Consider the following 19064-nt stretch of genomic DNA (forward strand, 5'->3'; position numbering starts at 1 on the left):
GCTCAGCAGGTGGGCGAGGTACTTCTGGCCACTGCTAACCTGCTGGGCACAGGAACTCCCTGTAACCACATCACGTGCCCGCCCTCAGGGACTGGCTGGAGACGTGCCCAGGCTCCCCACGGCCAGTGAGCATAGCTGGTGGACAGTGCATGGACCTGGCTTTATTTTGGGGGGCACTGGGGATGGAACCCAGGGGCATTCTACTTCCATGCTACACCCTCAGCTCTTATTTTTTATTCTTTATTTTGAAACAGGGTCTCACTGAGTTGCAGAGGGCCTAAGTAGTAGCCGAGACTGGCCACGAGCCGCGATCCTCCGACTCAGCCTCCCGAGTGCTGGGATTACAAGTGTGCGCCACCGCCACGCCCAAGCTTTGGACCTGGTTTATGACACTCCTTCAGGCAAAAACATCACCCACACTGCTGTGACCTAGCCAGTCACGAGATCACAGCAGCTCCCGGGACCCAGCGTCCCTGCCTGCCCTGGCTCCCAGCACCACTGCCGGCCAGCCACAGCACTTGAGCTACCCTGCTGTCCCCACGCCCCATGTGGAGGGCCAGGCCATCCCTGGTGGGCGGGGCGGGTGCAGCTCAGGCCAGGGCTCCAATCCCAGCAAGGCAGGAGGTGATCCACAGGTGCCTAGTCAGTGATACAGCTTCAAAGGCGTTTTTGAGTAGCAAACGTTGTCTTTCAGGAGCGGTGACCCCACAGCCATGCGCACCTTGTTCCAGCGAGGGCCCTTTTTGTAGATGGGCTTGACTGAGCGGGAGGACCAACGGGTCAGGTAGCTGTGGAGGAAGCACAGGAGGGAGGAGGCTGAGTGCCGGGGCCTGGGGAACAGGGGAGGCCGCTGCGGGCCAAGCAACCCCTTTCTCAAAGGGCAGGGATTTTTCTGGGAGTAACTGTGTGTCCTGCAATCAGATGGGCTGGGCTCCTGCTGGTGTGTGGCCTGGCTCCCCGATCTCAGGGCTCATGTGTGCTGTGGGAGGGGCAATGGAGGGGCTGCGGGCGGAATACTCCTGTGGCCTCCGCTGGGGCTGATGTGCTGTAGGCTCCGGAGCCTGCACTCTTCCCCACTTGGCTCACCCTGCACCCCAGCCCCAGGGAACTCCCCAGGGACCACAGCTGGCCAGCTCTCCGTTCCTCACCCAGCCTATGTCGGGAACCGAGGGGTGAGGGTCTGTGGTGCAGCCTTGGCCAGGGGGGGGTTCCTGTAAGCAGGAGGGGGAAGATGGTGGCCACCCATGGTCCTCTGACCCCTCTGGGGATGGCCAGGGCTGACAGTTCCTGGAAAAGTGGCTCAGACCAGCTGGGCCTGGGCTGTACCCTGTCCAGAATAAAAGCTGGGTCCTGCCCAGAAAGGCCCATCCTTCGCCCTGCAAGCTCAGCCATGACAAGGGAAGGGATCCTCCCTGCCTCTACGTGAGGCTTGGCCCATCCCAGCCCCTCTAGAGGCCCTCAGATGCAAGGCTTTTTAACTTAAAAAGTAACCTTCGCTGAAATTTTTAGGTGAAAACACAATTGCATTTCAGACAAGCACCCTGTGAGGGGTGAGGTGGGGGAGAGGAGGTGTGGCCTGTGGGGCCTGCACGCCGGGAACCAAGCATGGGGGCCGGGGCCTTGCCGGAGTCTGGGGGTGTCATGCCCGGACAGGGTCCCAGGTAGTCATCCCGGGATAACAGAAGAGCAGGGTGAAGGGAGGGCCACCCGGCGCCCTGGGCGGCCTGGGCTGTGCTCTGGAGGGTGGGAGCATTCTGGCACGCAAGGACACGAGGCTCCTAGGCTCGCCGCTCGGGTGAGGTGCCTTCTTCAGCTGTCCTTCCTCCTGGGGCCTGGAGCCGAGGGAAGTGGGCTCAGCCAGCCTCAGGGAGCAGGGCAAGGCTGGGTGGCCCAAGGAAGAACCGAGGCTCTTTTCTAACACGGTGCTCCTGCCTCTCCCGGGAGGGCGGGGAGGAAAGGGCAGGAGGATAAAGCGTGGCTGAGAGGCCTGCAGAGCTGGCCAGTGCGGCAGCTGAGGACCCTGGTGGAATCAGTCCCTTGAAAGGGAACCAATTTCCTTTGTAGCCAGGGCTCTCCCTCCCCCCGGGTGGCCTTCGCAACCCCAGAGCCCCCACAGATCATCAATCCTGTGTCACGTTAAAGGACCGGATATAGGGGAGGGCGCCTGGCCAGGCTTCAAAGGCCTGGCTGGGCCTGCTTCTGTGGTGTCCGGGGTAGGCTCAGCCCCCAAATGGTCGCAGGGTGGGAAGACACAGGCGTGCCCTGCCCTCCTGAGGCTCTGGCAGACGCCCCTCCTCACAGGACGGGAGGTGCGGGTGGAGCGGGCACAGCCAGGGTGCTGCCACGCGTGAGTGAGGGCCCAGCCTTGGTCAGCCCAGCGGCCCCGTCTTGCAGCCTCAGCCCAGCAACCTGGCTCCCGTCCTTCACAGCAGGGTCAGCCCAGGAGGTTTGCCGCAATCATCTTTGGTTTCCTACCGAGAGCCCCCATTTTCACATTCCAGTCTGGAAACACTAGTGAGAGCTGGGGCAGGCTGGAGAGGGAGGGCAGCCCTGACAGAGCCAAGAACCCCAGGCCCTGCTCCTCTCCAAGGGCAGGTTACGGGTCTAACAGCACGCGAGCCCTGGGCGGCAGAGATGGGTAGAGGAAGAAGGACCTTAAAACAGGACGCGGCCGGGCTGTTAGACCAGAATCTCCTCATCTACGGGGTCGGCCCTTGCGCTCCTCTCCAGCACCTCGGCCCTCAGCTGTGGCACAAGCCGTGCTGGTGGTTAACCACTGCGCCGGCCCGGGAGCGCCCGGCGGCCCAGGCTACGCGCATGCTGGCCTGAAGCTGCAAAGGGCATGGCGCCCGGCGGTGCTGCCCAGAGCCTCATGTCTGAGGCCTCGCTCTGCCCTGATCACTCAGTTTGTGGGCACGTTCGATGTCTCCACAGCAACCTTCAATGCCCATCAGCGGCCTCCTACCCTGTTTGCCCTGAGCCAGTGCCCGAGGCCGCGAAAGGTGGAGGCTGGAACAGCCAGGGGGCAGAGCTCAGCCACGGCTTCCCCAAGAGCCATGGCAGAGCTCGGGGCCGGCAGGTGCTGCACTGCTGGCACTCCGTTGGCTTCTTACCGGTTGAAGTGGGGCTTGCTCTTCGGAACGAATCCTTCAGGAAGTCGAGGCCTGTGATTCGGGAACAGACCTGTGTGAAGGGAAGAGCGTTAGGGGTCAGAGCAGCCCCGCAGCCAGCGGACGCCGAGGGGTGCCCGCTACCTGCACGGTGGGCCATCTTCACACATTCCTCGATCTTGCGGTGTTCCTCCTGGCAGAGGCCCGTGACCTTTCGGGGCAGCATGCCTCCGTGGGGCCGGATGAACTGGCTGAGCAGCAGAACATCCTAGAGGAACCGAAGGCGATGGAGCAGGTCAGGAGGACGCGCTTTTGATGCCAGAGTCGGGGCCAAGGGTCTCAAGGACCGGCCGGGGGCCCCAGCATGCCATGGCGGAGCTGTCCCTGAGACCGTCCCCTCTACACATAGCCGTAGCCCACTGCTCAGCCCCCTTTCTCTAACAGAGGTTAATACCAATTCAGTAGGGTTTTCTGTACCCCATTACCAACCCCAAAGCTCCCTTCACCTCCGTGAGACAGTCTTCTGCTAGATCAGGCCAAAGACTAGAAACAGTCCAAGGAGCACCAATCTTAGCTGGGCGCAGTGGCGCACACTTGTAATCCCAGCACTTGGGAGGCTGAGACAGGAGGATCACAGGATTGAGGCCAGCCTTAGCAACTTAGCAAAACCCTGTTTCAAAATAATAAAATAGGGCTGGGGTGCAGCTTGGACGCCCCAGGGTCTGGTCCCTAGTTCCACACACACACAAAGGCCAAGTTCTTGCAGACAGCCCCTCCACCTTCCACCGCTCCCTCTGAAGTGCCAGGCAGCATATGAGCTGAGGAAGGCGGGCTGTGAGGTTGATCTCGTGTGCTAAACCCCTGTGACCAGACGGGCCTGGATTCCTGAGCTCCCTTTGGGCAATCACATGCTCAACAGGCTGCTTGGGATGGGTCAAGGGAGAAGGATAAACAGCCAGAAGTGACACAAGTCCCCTCCCCCTGGAATGACGGAAGGGGCTAAGCCCCAGGCCTAGCAGCCGGGCTCTGGCATAGGCGGCCATGTCCACCTGCACCCTGCTGCCTGGGAGGTGCCCACTGAGTGGCCACCGACCTGTTAGGCACTGGACGGTTTCTGAGGGCCCCAGGCCCCAACTCCTAGCCATGGACTCTTCAGAATCAGATGCAAGTAGCTTGGGTTGGATGAATCCGGGGCTAATCAAACCGGGCTCGGGCCGGCTCCCCAGGCAGGCTGCAAAGCAAGCCGACAGCCTGGTGCGGCTGCAGCTAATGGCGCAGAGTGCAAAGGGTAAGAGGGGAAACCACCTTAGCCTTCACCTCAGAGGGAATTAGATTTCTTCTGCTGGATAACAACCCCAAGTGTACTCCTGGAAGCTGCTGGCAGGAAGTGCCCACGTTGGCTGGGCAGATGCGGGGTTCTTCCCCATCAACAGCAGCAGGGACGCAGGCATGCCCACCTCCTGTCACAGGCTCTGGACGCTGCCCCTCCGCCTGCCTGCGCTTTCTACTACTTAGGACACCCCTGGCAGAAAGGCGGGGCAAGGAGCCCCCACCGAGGGCCCAGGAGATTAGCCGGGTCACTCTGTCCAGGCTGCAGCACGCGGCCTCCTGCTCTCATCACCTGACCAGCATCTCTGCCCTTAGTCACCCGCTGTACATGGGCACGGGCACCACTCCAGGTCAAGCTGGCCCCGCGCCGGAATCACCAGGAACCTCGACACGGCGCGGGGCAAGAGGGTCTGGCGGTGCCCATCCCCGCCCTCCCGTCCCACGGTGGCAGCATCTGGGCTGCCGTCCCAGCTCTGAGACTTCCTAGCTGGGTAACGTGAGGCGACTTCATTAGCTTCTCCATGACTTAAATTTCCTCATCTATAAAACAAGGATTAAAAAGTCCCTACTCGGTAGAGTTGGCATGGAAACGAAGTGAACTAAGCCACACGAGTGCTTATGACAGCCCGCCGCAGAGCTCGCACACCGCCGCCCGCCTTGTCACTGACCGTTCTCTCCCCAGAGCAGCTGCCCAGAATGGCGGAACCGTCAGCATCTTTAGCTCCAACATGGAAAGAGACGGCCATGCGTTCCCAGATCAGAGACCCACAGCCACGCTCTGTGTGTGTGGCACTGGGGTGGAACCCAGGGGCATTCTATCCCTGAGCTATACCACCAGCCCTATTTTACTTGGATACAGGGTCTCACCAAGTTGGGGAGGGCCTCACAAAGCTGCTGAGGCTGGCCGTGAACCCGCAATCCTCCCGTCTCAGCCTCCCGAACGCTGGGATCCCAGCGGGTCCTTAAAGCTGTTCAGGGGATTCTAGGTTGCAGCTAGCACTGGGCGATGCCACGGTGTGGTGGTGTGTGCTGGAGCAGCAGCCACGGAGGACACCCAGTTACTAGGAAGCCGGCCGGGCCGCAGGACTCACCTCGTAGGTGTACTTGTGCTTCAGGTTCCAACGGCAGATGGGGCACTGGCCGGAGGGGTTAGGGGGGTGCGGACTCTCCTTGGGAGACTCTGTAATGCGGCCTTCAATCTGGAGGCAGAGAGGGCCAGGCTGAGGGCTGGGCTGGCAGCCACATCTCTGAGCAAGCCCCGATGATGAAGACGCCATCAAGGCTCGTCTCTGGAGGTCTGGTGGGAGCAGCGGCAGGCCTTCCCGCCTGCACTGTGGTGGCTGGAGGCAGCTGCTGTATCCTGGGCCTCGGGGTGGCCACAGGGGTTCGGTTTGGTGGGTTGCAGGGGAGCAGAAGCCATATGAGCTTAATGTGGTGGTGGCAGGAGAGGGAGAGGTTTCTGTATCAACTGGAATGCTACCCTTTCCTCAAACACAGAACACCCAAACATTAAGCTTCCTCTCTGCTTCTGGGAAGCAGTACGCAGCACATGGTGGCAAGTTCCAAATGGCAGAGGGACGCAGCGTCCAGGAGGCCCACGTGCCCACATGCTCAGGACCAGGCGTCCGGCTTCAGCTCGCAGAGCGCTATCTACGCCAGGAGACATCTGCCAATGTCTAGGAACACCACTTCTTCTTTTTTTTTTTTTTGCAGCACCAGGGATGGAACTCAAGGGCACTGTATCTCCAAGCTACACCCCAGCCCTATTTTTTAATTATTTTTTGAAACAAGGTCTCACTGAGCTGCAAAGGGCCTAAGTAGCTGAGGCTGTTTGAGAACCGCGATCCTCCAGTCTCCGCCTCCCGAATGCTGGGATTACACTTGTGCACCACCACGCCTGGTTGGGGACACTTTGATTGTCACAATCAGCAGAAAGGGTGCTACTGACATTTGGCGGGGGAGCAGTAACCACCCTACACTGGACAGGACAGCCCCCATAACAAAGAATTATCCATGCCCAAATGCCAGTGGAGCCCAAGTTGAGAACCCTGCTGCCCCCACTGGAGGTGTCTGCTCTGCCGCTCCTGTAATCAAACAAAACCCCAGACAGGCAGCAGTGTCCTTGGCCCGCCTCTTGGCTTTATCATTTTGGATGCCACCTTTCCAGCCCTGCTGAGGTCACATGTGAAATGACCTCCCTATCACAGCTGTATCCTGTGACACAGCCTGGAAATTACTAAGTCCAATAAACCAATGATCTGGGCGTGAGTGCTGACTTCAAGGGGCTTAGGACAGCCTGGCGGCCGAGTCCGTGATCAAGTCTGAGAGACCTTGGGGGGGAAGCAACACTGTCTCCCGGGGTAGGGGTCTAGCGAAAGGGAAAGTGCTGCAAACCCTACCTGGTCATGCCAGGCACCCCTACCCACCTCTGCCGTAACAGCCACGCCACGAATAGAAGCCGCGCGGTGGAGAAAACGCGCGGTGCATGGCAGGCCTTGGGAGAGGGGTCGTGGTGGTCCTGGGAGGAGGGCTTGCACTTACTGACTCCCCACTGCATGCCTGGCCCTGGGCTAAGAAGGGGTCACATATAGGATTTCACTTAGCCCCACAATCCAGTGGGGCAGGCTATCTGATTGTATTTCATAGAGGAGAGAGTACTACTGAGACTACTACTCTCCAGGCATGGACGGGCTGTCCCAGAGCCACCAAGGCTCTGGGTTCTCTCTACTCACAGCAGAGGCATGCCTCACGTGAAAAATGTACTTGAGGCCCGGTGTGTAATCCCAGCCTGAGGGAGGCTGAGACAGGAGGATCGCGGTTCATGGCCAGCCTCAGCTACTTAGTGAGACCCTTTGCAACTCAGTGAGACCCTGTTTCAAAATAAAGAATAAAAAATAGGGCTGGGGGTATAGCTTGGAGGTAGATGCCCCTGGGTTCCATCCCCAGTACTGCAAAACAAAAGAAAACATAAAAACTTTCTCCAGGCATGTTGTGCTGCGTACTTATAACCTCAGCACTTGGGAGGCTGAGACAGGAGGATCGCAGGTTCTCAGTCAGCCTCAGCAACTGAGTGAGGCCCTCTGCAACTTAGTGAGGCCCTGTTTCAAAATAAAAAATAAAATAGGACTGGGGGTGCAGCTCAGAGGCAGGATGTCCCTGGGTACAGTCTCAAGTACCATAAAACCCAAACAAAACAAAACTTCAGATGTACCTCTCTCCTTCAGCACGAATGCTTGCCTGTTTGGGTGTTTAACCAGGGAACCCCCCAAAAGAGTTGGAGTCCTCTAAAAGGTCAGAATAGTGTTGAGCTAATTAGTGGAAAGGGATTTTCTGGGGAAAGACTCAGAGGGCGCATCCTGGGGATAAGGCTGCCTGGGGAAAACTGAGCCTGGCTGGCTGCCAGGAGAGTTAAATCCCGATCGACACAAGGTACACTTCTGGGAGCTCCGAGGAGCGCTCGGGATTCCTTGGAGGCATGGAAGGTCACGTGAAAACAACATTGTCTTTTAAGGATTATGGGCTAATCTAGGCCCCATGACTTCCCAAGGAAGGGGGGGAGACGTGCCCAATGGGGAGTGAGCAGCGGGGACGGAAGCCAGGGAGCCGGCCCGGGAGGCCTGGAGAACGCCACCTTTCAGAGGCACCACTCAAAGAGTGGCTTAGCCGCCCATTCCAGGGAGGAAAAAGAAGGAGTGGAGGTCCTGGCTCTGGGTCGCTTGCTCTGGCCCCTAGGCCTGCAGCAGGCCTTAGTTTCCCCTTTGGGAAAGTGATTTATCACCTGCCAAAGAATGTATTAGGAAAGGCCTCGGAGACCTTGTCATACAAAAGGTTACTTTAATCAAATAACAGATATCTCGGCCCAGGCACGGCAACTGCTCCTGATTAACTACACTACACTGCACAGCTTGAAAAATAGTAGGCTGTGGGGTTTACGGTCACTGAGGGAGCTGCTCCTGGAGCCAGAATGCAGTGTGGGCCGACCGCTCCCCGCCCTCAGAGGGACTGCAGAGGTCGGAGTGGCCAGCTCGAGGATACTCACTATAGTTGTCTTCCCTTCTTGGATCTCCACCACTGCAGAGATAGAGGGAAAATTAGGTCAGCCACTTAATAAGGAACAGGGAGTTTCAAATAACAGCTCACACTCTACACAGACAGAAAGGAGGAGCCGTGTTTGCACTCTCCCACGGCCCCCACCTGGGACAGGCACACAGGTCCACCCCGGTGCCAGGCTCGACACCCGGGCAGAGCGCCCTCTCTGGGTGGGGGTCTGAGAATCATCATCTTGCTGCTATTCAAAAGAACTGGCGAGGTCCTGACCCCCGAGAGTAGCAAAGTGACCTGGAAGTTGGTGGGCAGCAGTGTTGGAGACAAGCCCCCTGGCCCAAGTCTCTTCATAGGGATTAGCCAGTATGGTGTTTGACTGGGGAGAGGGTGCTGGGGACTGAACCCAGGGGCGTTCTACCTGAGCCGCACCTACCCCCTCAGCCCTTTATATCGTCAAAGAATGCTTTGCTAAGTTTCTGAGGGTTTCACTAAATTACTGAGCCTAGCTTCAAACCTTCAATCCTCCTGTCTCAGCCTCCCAAGTACTGCGATTACAGGCATTTGCCACGAGCGTTTGCAATGTAAATTACAAAAAGACCATTAGCAGTGTGTGGGGCACACACTTGGGTTCAATCCCCAGTACCACAAAATAAATAAATGAATTAATTAATCAATTACAGCACTGAACTAGCAGCATTCCAGCAGTCCATGGTGGCTCATCAATGAGACAAATTCTCTCTCTTTTTTTGCGGTGCTGGGGATGGAACCCAGGGACATTCTACCTCAGAGTTACACCCGCAGCCCTATTTTTATTCTTTATTTGAAACAGGGTCTCACTGGGTTGTAAATGGCTTTGCTAAGTAGCCGAGGTTCTCCATAAACCATGATCCTCTTGTTTTAGCCTTCCAAATGCTGGGGTTACAAGCGTGCCCACCACACCCGGCTCAATTCACTCTTAAACATGTCCTGGCCGGGCGTGGTGGGCACGCTTGTAATCCCAGCATTCAGGTGGAGACCGAAGGACTGCAGTTTGCACACAGCCTCAGCTACTTAGTGAGGCCCTTCACAACTCAGTGAGATACTGTTTCAAAAAGTAAAGACTAAAAAATAGGACTGGGAGTATAGCTCAGAGGTAGAATGCCTCTGGTTTCCAACCCCAGTATCACCAAAAAAAAAAAAAAAAAAAAAAAAAAAAGTCCTGCTGGATGTGGGGGAGCATGCCTGCAATCCCAGTACTTGGAGGCTAAGACAGGAAGATCACAGGTTTGAGGCTAGCCTCAGCAACTGAGACCCTGTTTAAAAAAAAAAAAAACAAAAAACGGGGCTGGGAGTGTACCTCTGAGGTAGAATGCCCCTGGGTTCGATCCCCAGTAACACATACACACACACCTAAAACCTTATTTCAACAGCAGCTTGGCTACCACAGCTTCGTTCTATTCAGTTCTGGCCAAAGCAAGAATTAGTACACATTAGAAAAGCCGAAGGCCTTTACCTCTGAGAACCCAGTGAGAGCTCGGGATCACTCCCTAGGCACACGCCCACCCGCACAGACACAGCTGACCACGGCCTGCGTGTGTGGTAGCGACCCAAGGGCGAGCCTGGTTATCCCTCCTGGTAAAAAGGTGCTTTTGCTCCCCCATCTGTATTTTCTACAATTTCTAAAATAAACATATATTGCTTCTGCAATAAAAAATAAATAGTAAAAAGAGAAGGAAATGTCTAAGGCAAAAAGGCAATTCTAACCCAGCCAGAGGGCCATGGCCGCATCTGTGATTGCTGAGTTCTGTGACCGACACCTAATTGGATACAGACTGCCTGGAATTGTCCCTCATTTGTTTTCTGGGCCAGACATTCAGAAAGACTCATTATTCCAAAACAACCAACCTGAGAGCCCCTCAATGTCCAGCTGCAGACACACAAAGGCCAGAAGAGCCCCGAGGCTTTCTCCAGAGAACACTGCAGTCACTAATCAACTCAAAGACAAGCTAGGCTTCTCGCGTAAAAGAAGCTGCGTCACCCCACACACGGCTCCACTTGTACAGAACAGAGACCAACCCAAGAACGGGATGTGGGCGAGACCCAACCCGGTCCTCAGGAAGCCAACGCAGCCGCGGGTCAGTGCAGACGTCCATCTGCAGACACAACCTGCGGTGCAGAGGGGGAAGGGAACACTTAAAGAATGGGGAGCTCTAGGTAACCCCAGAAACTGCAAAAAATAAAAAATAATAATAATATGTAGGCCGGGTATGGTTGCTCATGCTTGCAATCCCAGTACTTAGGAGGCCGAGACAGGAGGATCACAGGTTCAGCCAGCCTCAGCAACTTAGGCTCTACTTCAAAATAAAAAATGAGTAAGGCTGGTGGCAACTTAGGCTCTACTTCAAAATAAAAAATAAGTAAGGCTGGTGGGTCCGGGTGTGGTTGTGCATGCTTGGAACTCCTGTACCTGGGAGGCTGGGATACGAGGATAGCAGGTTTGAGGACAGCCTTAGCAAGTAATGGTGCTCTCACCAACCTAGGGAGAACCATTTGAAAATAAAAAAAGGGCTGAGGATGCAGCTTGGAGGTAGACTGTCCCTGGGCTCAATCTCTAGTATCACAAAAACAAAACAAAAATAGGGCTAGGGGTATAGCTTGGAGGTAGAACACCCCTGGGTTCAATTCCCAGCACCCCCTCTCCACATACACAACTGAACCAGGCACGATGGCACACACTTGTAATCCTGGTACTTGGAAGGCTGAGACAGGATCGCAGGTTTGTGGCAGCCTTAGCAACTTAATGAGGCCCTCTGCAGCATAGAGACCCTGTTTCAAAATAAAGAATAAAATAGGGCTGGAGATGGAGCTTGGAGGTAGAATGTCCCTGGGTTCCATCCCTAGTAAGAAACACACACACACACACACACACACACACACACACACACACACACACACACGGACTCGAGGGCAACTGTATCTGATCAGTTTGTAGTTGGGGAAGTTTCTAAGAAGCCCCACAAGAAACAAAACATATGCCAGTACCACTGGAGTCCGCAGGAACAATGCCCCAAACAGAGGATAAACATGTGGTTCCCTTCTTGGTGCAGGCACTTGGTCCTAACCATGAGGTAAACAAGTCTAACAAAACACACATCACTCTAGGCAAAGACCCAAACCCTGAAGTCATCCCACTGGCCCTGGAGAAGAGATCAAAGCCCATGGCAAGCTGCACTGTTCGCAGGCGGGAGCCGGGGAGCCCAGTGAGCGGCCTGCTGGAGCCGATGGGCAAAGCAACAGGCAGATGCTTATCTGAGGGGCAATCTGTCAAACCAGAATGACCTGAGAGCGCGCGAGGCAGAGACTGATCAGGGTGGTGTCTCAGTGAAGGGAAAAGGCCCAGCTGGAGCCTGCGCAGCCCTCAGCAGACCGTAAGCCCTGGAAAGAAGAGATAGGAATCAAAACAGTATTGCTTTTCAGTGTGCACAGAAAAACACGGCAAATCCAAACAAACCTGAAACCCATTTCGTCCCCGGCCGCCTCTCCATTCAAGAGGGGTGGCTGAGAAAAGCCAAACGAAGACTTAGGAACGAACAGGAAACTTGTCTAGGAAGAGATGAGATCACACTTGTGTTCTGAGATGTGCCAGTGTCAGGTAAGCAAAGGAAAGAGATCAAGCAGTTTTCTTTCTTTCTTTTCTTCTTTTTTAATGAGGATGGATGGAACCCAGGGGCATTCTATCTCCTAGCTACACCTCCAGCCCTAATTTTTATTTATTATTATTATTATTATTTTGTGTGTGTGTGTGTGTGTGTGTGTGTGTGTGTGTGTGTGTGGTACTGGGGTTCCTGGAAACCCTTCTACCTCCGAGCTAAACTCCCAGACCTATTTTTTATATTTTTTAAATGTGGAAACAGGGTCTCCTAAGCCAGCGCGGCTGGCTTCAAACCTGCGCGATCCTCCTGTCTCCGCCTCCCAAGTACGGGGATTACAAGCGTGCGCCACCACGACCGGCTATTCTTTAATTTGAAACAGGGCCTCACTAAGTAGCTGAGGCTGGCCGTGAACCCAGATCCTCCAGTGTGGGCCACCATATCCCACTCAGTGAAGCAGTTTTCTAAACTAGAACTAAGGACCCAAATCTTCCAAGCTAGGCACTTCTCATACACGTGAAACAGTCTGTCCCAAGTGCGGCGACACATCGCTACCTGGAGGAGCACATGGCGCCCCCACCCGCTGTGCAGTTAGGACAGTGAGAGGCGGCTTTGCACGGAGAAGGAGGAGCTAAAACAAGCCTGGCTCCACCACCAAACGCCGCCTCCCAGAGGTCCTCGGGGTCCTTCAGTAAATACTCGCCTAGGGTGGAGTCCAAGATGACTAAATTATAACATGTGGAGCACACAGCACTGTGGTGAGACAGCAGTGAACGCAAAAGACCCTGGGGGCCATGGCAACACAAAGGCAGCGGCCTGCGGCTGTGCCGACCGGACTGCTTAACGAGGGAGGATGCGAGGACAGATGAACGGCAGGGCACGGGCACTGCGGCAGCGAGGGGCCAGAACCGAGGTCCTGAGCAGAGTGCAGAGGGAGGGAGCCGCAGAGGGAAGGAGCCGCGGAGGCGGTGTCGCGGGGAAGGGTCACCCGGGATGTGTCTGCGCTTCTGCAGCTCACCTTTGGGTCCTCCACTACCTGCCCCTTCTTTTCCCTTGGCTCTCCCAGGGAGCATCCTCCGCCCTACTGCTTCAGAACGACTATTCTTGCTCAGTCCCTTCCCACAGGCAGGCTGCTCCGGGATGTCTCTTGAACTCTGTAAAGCCCCAACTTGCTCACTCCTCCCGAGTAGGTCTCCACTGTAAACTGCCCCCTCCAGGCACATCCGCACTTCCGCGTCCAGAATGCGGGTCCTCGGCAAGCCCTCAGCGCACTGAGCGAGGCAAGCACGCCCCGAGGTCTTCCCTCACTTCAACCTGCTCTGCTCAAAATGTCTGAGACACCATAATCAGTAGTTCATCTAATCATGTATTTATGTTTTCTTGTTTAAAATATAAGCTGGGCATGGGCTTGGTACTTGAGAGGCCAAGAAAGGAGGATCATAGGTTCAAGGCCAGCCTCAGCACCTAGTGAGATTCTGTTGGAGGTGTAGCTCAGAGGTAGAATGCCCTTGGTTTCAATCCCTAGTACTACAAAAAATAAAACAAAATATATTTACTATCTGACAGGTGGCGGATGCCTGTAATCCCCAATACTGAAATAGGAGGATAATGAGTTTCAGGTCAGCATGTGCTAACTTAGCGAGACCCCCGTCTCAAAAAATAAAATAGGGCTGGGCTATGTGTGGGACAGAGGATCACGGGTTCAATGACAGCCTCAGCAACACAGTGAGACTCTCAACAACCTAGTAAGATCCTGTTTCAAAACAAAAAGAGTGCTGAGTGTGGTGGCGCACGCTTGTAATCCCCGCGCTCGGGAGGCTGAGACAGGAGGATCACGCAGGTTCGAAGCCAGCCTCGGCTACTTAGTGAGGCTCTCAGCAACTTAGTGAGACCCTGTTTCCAAATAAAATATATATATTAAAAAAAAAAATAGGTCTGGGAGTATAGCTTGGAGGTAGAAAGCCTCTGGGTTCCACCCCCAGTACTACACACACAAACACACACAGCTGCGGGTATAGCTCCCTTGGGTTCAATCTCCAACATCACACAGTAATTAAAATATATATATATTTCCTTTATAAGGGTTCTACAAGTAAGGAAGTTGGGAGTGGAATAAGGTCTAACACAGTCTTTGCTAAATATGGCAGTGCTGGCTGCAAAGGCACTAAATGTTTAGTCTTTGGAAAGTTACCTGGCAACAGCTTTCGGGGATGTCCTGCCACAGGTACCAAGGTGCTGTTACTGGTGGAGGGAAAAGTGCTTGGAGCTTTTCTTGGGCAAAAGCTAATGATGGGCAACCCCTGGTAATGGGTTTTCTCATCAGTAAAAATAAGACAGGTAATATCCTTTTTATGAATTATTATAAAGCCGGGCGTGGTGGCGCACGCTTGTCATCCCAGCATTCGGGAGGCTGCGGTTCGGGGCCAGCCTCAGCTACTTAGTGAGGCCCTCTGCAACTTAGTGAGACTCTGTTTCAAAATAAAGAATACAAAATAGGGCAGGGAGTGTAGCTCGGAGGTCAAATGCTTCTGGGTTCCATCCCCAGATCCAGAAAAAAAAAAAAATTATTATTATAAAGGCTGAATAGATGTATGTAGAAAAAAAGCAAACACAGTTACTTCCGACAGGTACTTAGAAAATCCTAATTTCAGCTGGGTGCGGTGGTACGCGCTTATAATCCCGGTACTTGGGAAATTTTACTTTGAAACAGGGTGTGACATTGCTAAGGGCCTCACTAAGTTGCCCAGGTACCCTCAAACCTATGTTCCTCCTGCCTCAGCTGCCCAGGCACTGGCATTACAGGCACTGGGATTACAGGCATGTGTCACCAAGCTCCGCTTATAAAGCTGTCCTTGACTGAGAATCACTGATTCAGACCGAAAGTTTCCACAGGCAGAATCATTGGTGCTTAGTCCTCATAAAATCTGACTAAAATTATGTCATTTTAACTTTGAAAAACAGGATGCTTGAGAATCTTCAGCAAGAGACCCAGCTTCCTCCTCACAACTCTAAACTCTATGTGTACAATATTATTTGTGTATCAAATACACCAGCTGGGACCACAGAGAATCGCCTGTATGTAAATTCTTCATGCCTTAAAAACAGATCAAAGAAAAGTTGTTTTGTGTGCGTGTGGGGGGACTAGGAATTTTTTTTTTTTTTTTGCACTAGGGATTGAACCAAGTGAGTATTCTACCTCTGAAATACACACCCAGCCCTATTTTATTCTTTATTTTATTTATTTTTTTGGTACTGGGGATGGAACCTAGGGGCTTTCTACCTCTGGGATACACTCACAGACCTATTTTTACATTTATTTGGAAACAAGGCCTCACGAAGTTGCTGAGAGCCTCACTAAGTAGCTAAGGCTGGCTTTGAACCTACAATCCTCCTGTTTCAGCCTCCTAAGTACTGGGATTACAAGCATGAGCCACCCTACCTGGCTGAAAGGGTGTTTTTTTTTCTTTCCATTTTTTTCATTTAAAGGCTCTGGAAACTCATGTTTCTCTAAAATACAGGATGTGCTAGTGCTTTCCTGTACGATCACATCGATTCAATCTAATATTTATCTAATTGCTCTGACTGTGATTAAGAGTGATCGACCTATTTATGAAGATGGACTTCAGAGTCCATCATTTCATAAGCTCTCCCAACTAAAAATATTCCCCAAATCTAACCTTAAATATTACTTTTTTTAAAAAAAAAAAACAACAAGCTGGGCCCGAGGCACACACCTATAATCCCAGTGCTTGGGAGTCTGAGACAGGAGGCTCACAGGTTCAAAGCCAGCCTTAGCAACTTAGCAAGGCTCTCAGCAACCTAGTGAGACCTTATTTCCAAATAAGAAATAAAATTGGGCTGGGGGGGGGTAAAGCTTGGAGGTTGAATGCCCCTAGGTTCCAATCTATAGTACCAAACACATACACACATACACCCCCAAAAAAGCTGGGTGTGGTGGCTCATGCTTGTAATCCCGGTACTTGGGAGGCTGAGACAGGAGGATCGCAGATCTAGAACAGCCCCGGCAAGTAGTGAGACTCTCATTAACCTGGCAAGACCTTGTTTCAAAATAAATATAAAATAGGGCTGGGAGTACAGCTTACATAGAGGTAAGATGCCCCTGGTTTCAATCCTCCTGTCTCAACCTCCCAAGTGCTGGGATTACAAGCATGCACCACCATGCCTGGCTATATACTTGCTAGTGCTGTTTCTTCTTCAATGATCTCCTTGAGTTTCCTGAATTAGACTGTCTGTCCCTCTGCTGAAATTGCTTTTCAGAAGCTAAAAAGACTTCATTAGGCTCTTCTTTTTGAACCTTTGTGCTCCCTCTTACAACAATGATCACTCTTTTCCACTGGAGACATCTCAACTTGAAATGATATACTTGCTGGACAACACTAAGCTGGAATCTTTTTTTAAAAAAAATCACAAAATTTCTTTGGTACATCACTCATCCTTTCCTGCTTCTGACAGTACACAGAGGAAGGCCATGTTCTAAAAGACCTTTTCACTCTCGGCCAGATTCCATTCTTTTATAAGGCTGTTCAGGAAACATCCCCTTCAAGAAAACTTCCCAATTGGGTTTGCTGTTTCCGGTAACAGGAATCCCCTTTTACTTTGCCACTTTATTTACTGCAGTGTATACATATCATCTCATTAGAACCTAAGCATCTCAGGAAAAGAACTTCAGAATCCATTCACAGCTTGAAGCACAGAACCTGGCTTTCAGTAACCTTTCAGATGACGCTGGGATCGGGCTCCTTTCCCAGACAATATCAATGAAAAGCAGAAACCCTATCCAGCACGTGTCTGTCTCAGCTCTTCAACGGCCTTTCCACTTTGGCCTCCACTTCTCAGGGACACTAGCTGCTCGAGCAGAAAAAATCCACCATTAGATCTCAGCATTTTCAGAAGAGAAACTGGAAAGGGAAGCTCTGGGGAAGACACCCAGATGTTTTCCCTTCATTGTCCAGGGATGCTTTGGTGGCAGTTAGTAGCCTCTTACTGAAAACTGTTCTGAACCCTGCAACAGGCTTCTCTTCCATCCCTGCTAACTAACTAGGCTGATCGCTGCCGAGGATACGACCAAGAGATAGGAGATCTAGCAACAGCACCAGGGTCTGGAAGAGGCTTTTGTGTGTGTGTGTGTGGAAATTGAACCTCCAAAGTACACCCCAACCCTATTTTTAAAAAAATCCTGAAACAGTGTCTTGCTAGGTTGATGAAAGTCTCACTACTTGCTGAGGCTGTCCTCAAACCTGCGATCCTCCTGTTTCAGCCTCCCAAGTACTGGGATTACAGGCGTGCGCCATCACGCCCGGCTTGGAAGAGGCTTTATTATTTTTTTATTTTTATTTTTTACTGAGGATGGAACCCAGGGGCATTCTACCTCCGAGCTACACCCCCAGCTCTATTTTTTATTCTTTATTTTGAAAAACGGTCTCACTGATTTGCAAAGGGCTTCACTAGGTAGCTGAGGCTGTCTGTGAACCACGATCCTCCTGTTTCAGCGTCCCAAATGCTGGGATTACAAGCGTGCGCCACCACGCCCGGCTCGGAAGAGGCTTTTGAGCAGCTCTCGGGAAGCATCTCTGCTAGTGCAGAACCGAGAGGAGGGGCGCGCCAGAGCTGGCGGACGTACTCTGTTGCTCTTCTCAATAATGGGAGGTCGCTGGGGCTTCGGACTCACCTTCTCTGAGGCCGCGAGCTGGGAGGCGAGCGCAGCCGGTCGCGACGGGGCTGGCCAGGAGCCCTCTGATCAGCTGCCCGCAGCCGGACACCAGCGCCCTGAAGGCCGCCATCTTGAAAACCGCCCCTGACCTCTCGGGCACTTCCGCTTCCGGAGCGGCGCGTGCGCAGCCGCAGTGGTGAGGCCGGAAGCCCAGCTCAGGTGCACCTGACAGTCCCACTTCTCCTTTTTGTCGCGGATCGGGCTAAGGGGAGAGGCCTTGGAGTCACCTCTGCATTTCGTTCTGAGGGTCTTGTCATTTTTGTCTGCCATTCCTTAGTCTCCATGATCGCTTTCATTCCCTGGAAGTCGTCTTTGGTAAAATCACACACATCATCCCCAGTCTTTGGAGCTTCCGTGACCGGGATAGACCTGCACAGACGGGTTGAAATGCTTAGGGACCCTGCCTCCGGAGCATCAGGGGTCAGGCAGACCTGGGATAGAATCACCCTGTCTTTATTTCCAACAGCACTCTGTCTCTCACTGAGCTTGAATTCTCTAGAGATTGTTGTTGTTGTCTGTTTTGTTTTGTTTGGGCGCTGAGGATTGAACTCAGGGGCATTCTACCTCTGAGCTACACCCCCATCTTATTATTTTTATTTTCAAACAGGGTCTCGCTAAGTGGCTGAGGCTGGCCTGGAACCTGCCGTCCTCTTGTCTCAGCCTTCCAAATACTGAGATTCCAGGCATGTGTCCCCACACTTGGCTAGGACGCTGGTTCTTCTTGACCCTAGTATCTCCAGCACTTAGCACAGTAACTGACATAATAATTGTAACAGGGGAACATACACGCGTCGAAAGAATGAGTAGAACTATTGTATAGGTTTGTTGTGAATATTAAATTAGATAAAACACAGTGTCCAATAAACATAAATTAGCTACTAGGGAAAATTATGAAGATGGCTCTTTTCACAAGTTTGTCTTATTTGCCTTCCTTGTAAAGATACCAGAAAGCTTATGATACCAGAAAGAAAATACAGCTGCCTAGTATGTATGTATGTATGTATATATGTATGTATGTATGCATGCATGCATTGTGGTACTGGGGGTGGAACCCAGGGGCTTTCTACCTCTGGGCTATACTCCCAGACCTATTTTATACTTTATTTGGAAACAGGGTGTCACTAAGTTGCTGAGAGCCTCACTCAGTAGAAGACACTGGTACGGCCACTGTGGGAAACTGACAGGATCTACGTAAGCTGAGCATATGCATGCCCACAGCCC

General features: G+C 52.9%; 1 protein-coding gene across 1 annotated transcript; it reads right to left on the reverse strand.

Moving 5' to 3' along the window:
- Positions 1 to 643: 643 nt before the first annotated feature.
- MRPS18A (mitochondrial ribosomal protein S18A) lies at positions 644 to 17913 on the reverse strand (the record flags this gene model as incomplete). The annotated part of the gene is made up of 6 exons (XM_080699789.1): positions 644 to 788; positions 3114 to 3183; positions 3255 to 3378; positions 5531 to 5638; positions 8479 to 8510; positions 17802 to 17913. 6 exons carry the CDS (start codon positions 17911 to 17913, stop codon positions 644 to 646), a joined length of 591 nt encoding a protein of 196 aa, XP_080555915.1.
- Positions 17914 to 19064: the final 1151 nt, after the last annotated feature.

This window comes from Muscardinus avellanarius (genome assembly GCF_963383645.1).
Source record: "Muscardinus avellanarius genome assembly, chromosome: 8".
In the NCBI taxonomy this organism is placed as follows: domain Eukaryota; kingdom Metazoa; phylum Chordata; class Mammalia; order Rodentia; family Gliridae; genus Muscardinus; species Muscardinus avellanarius.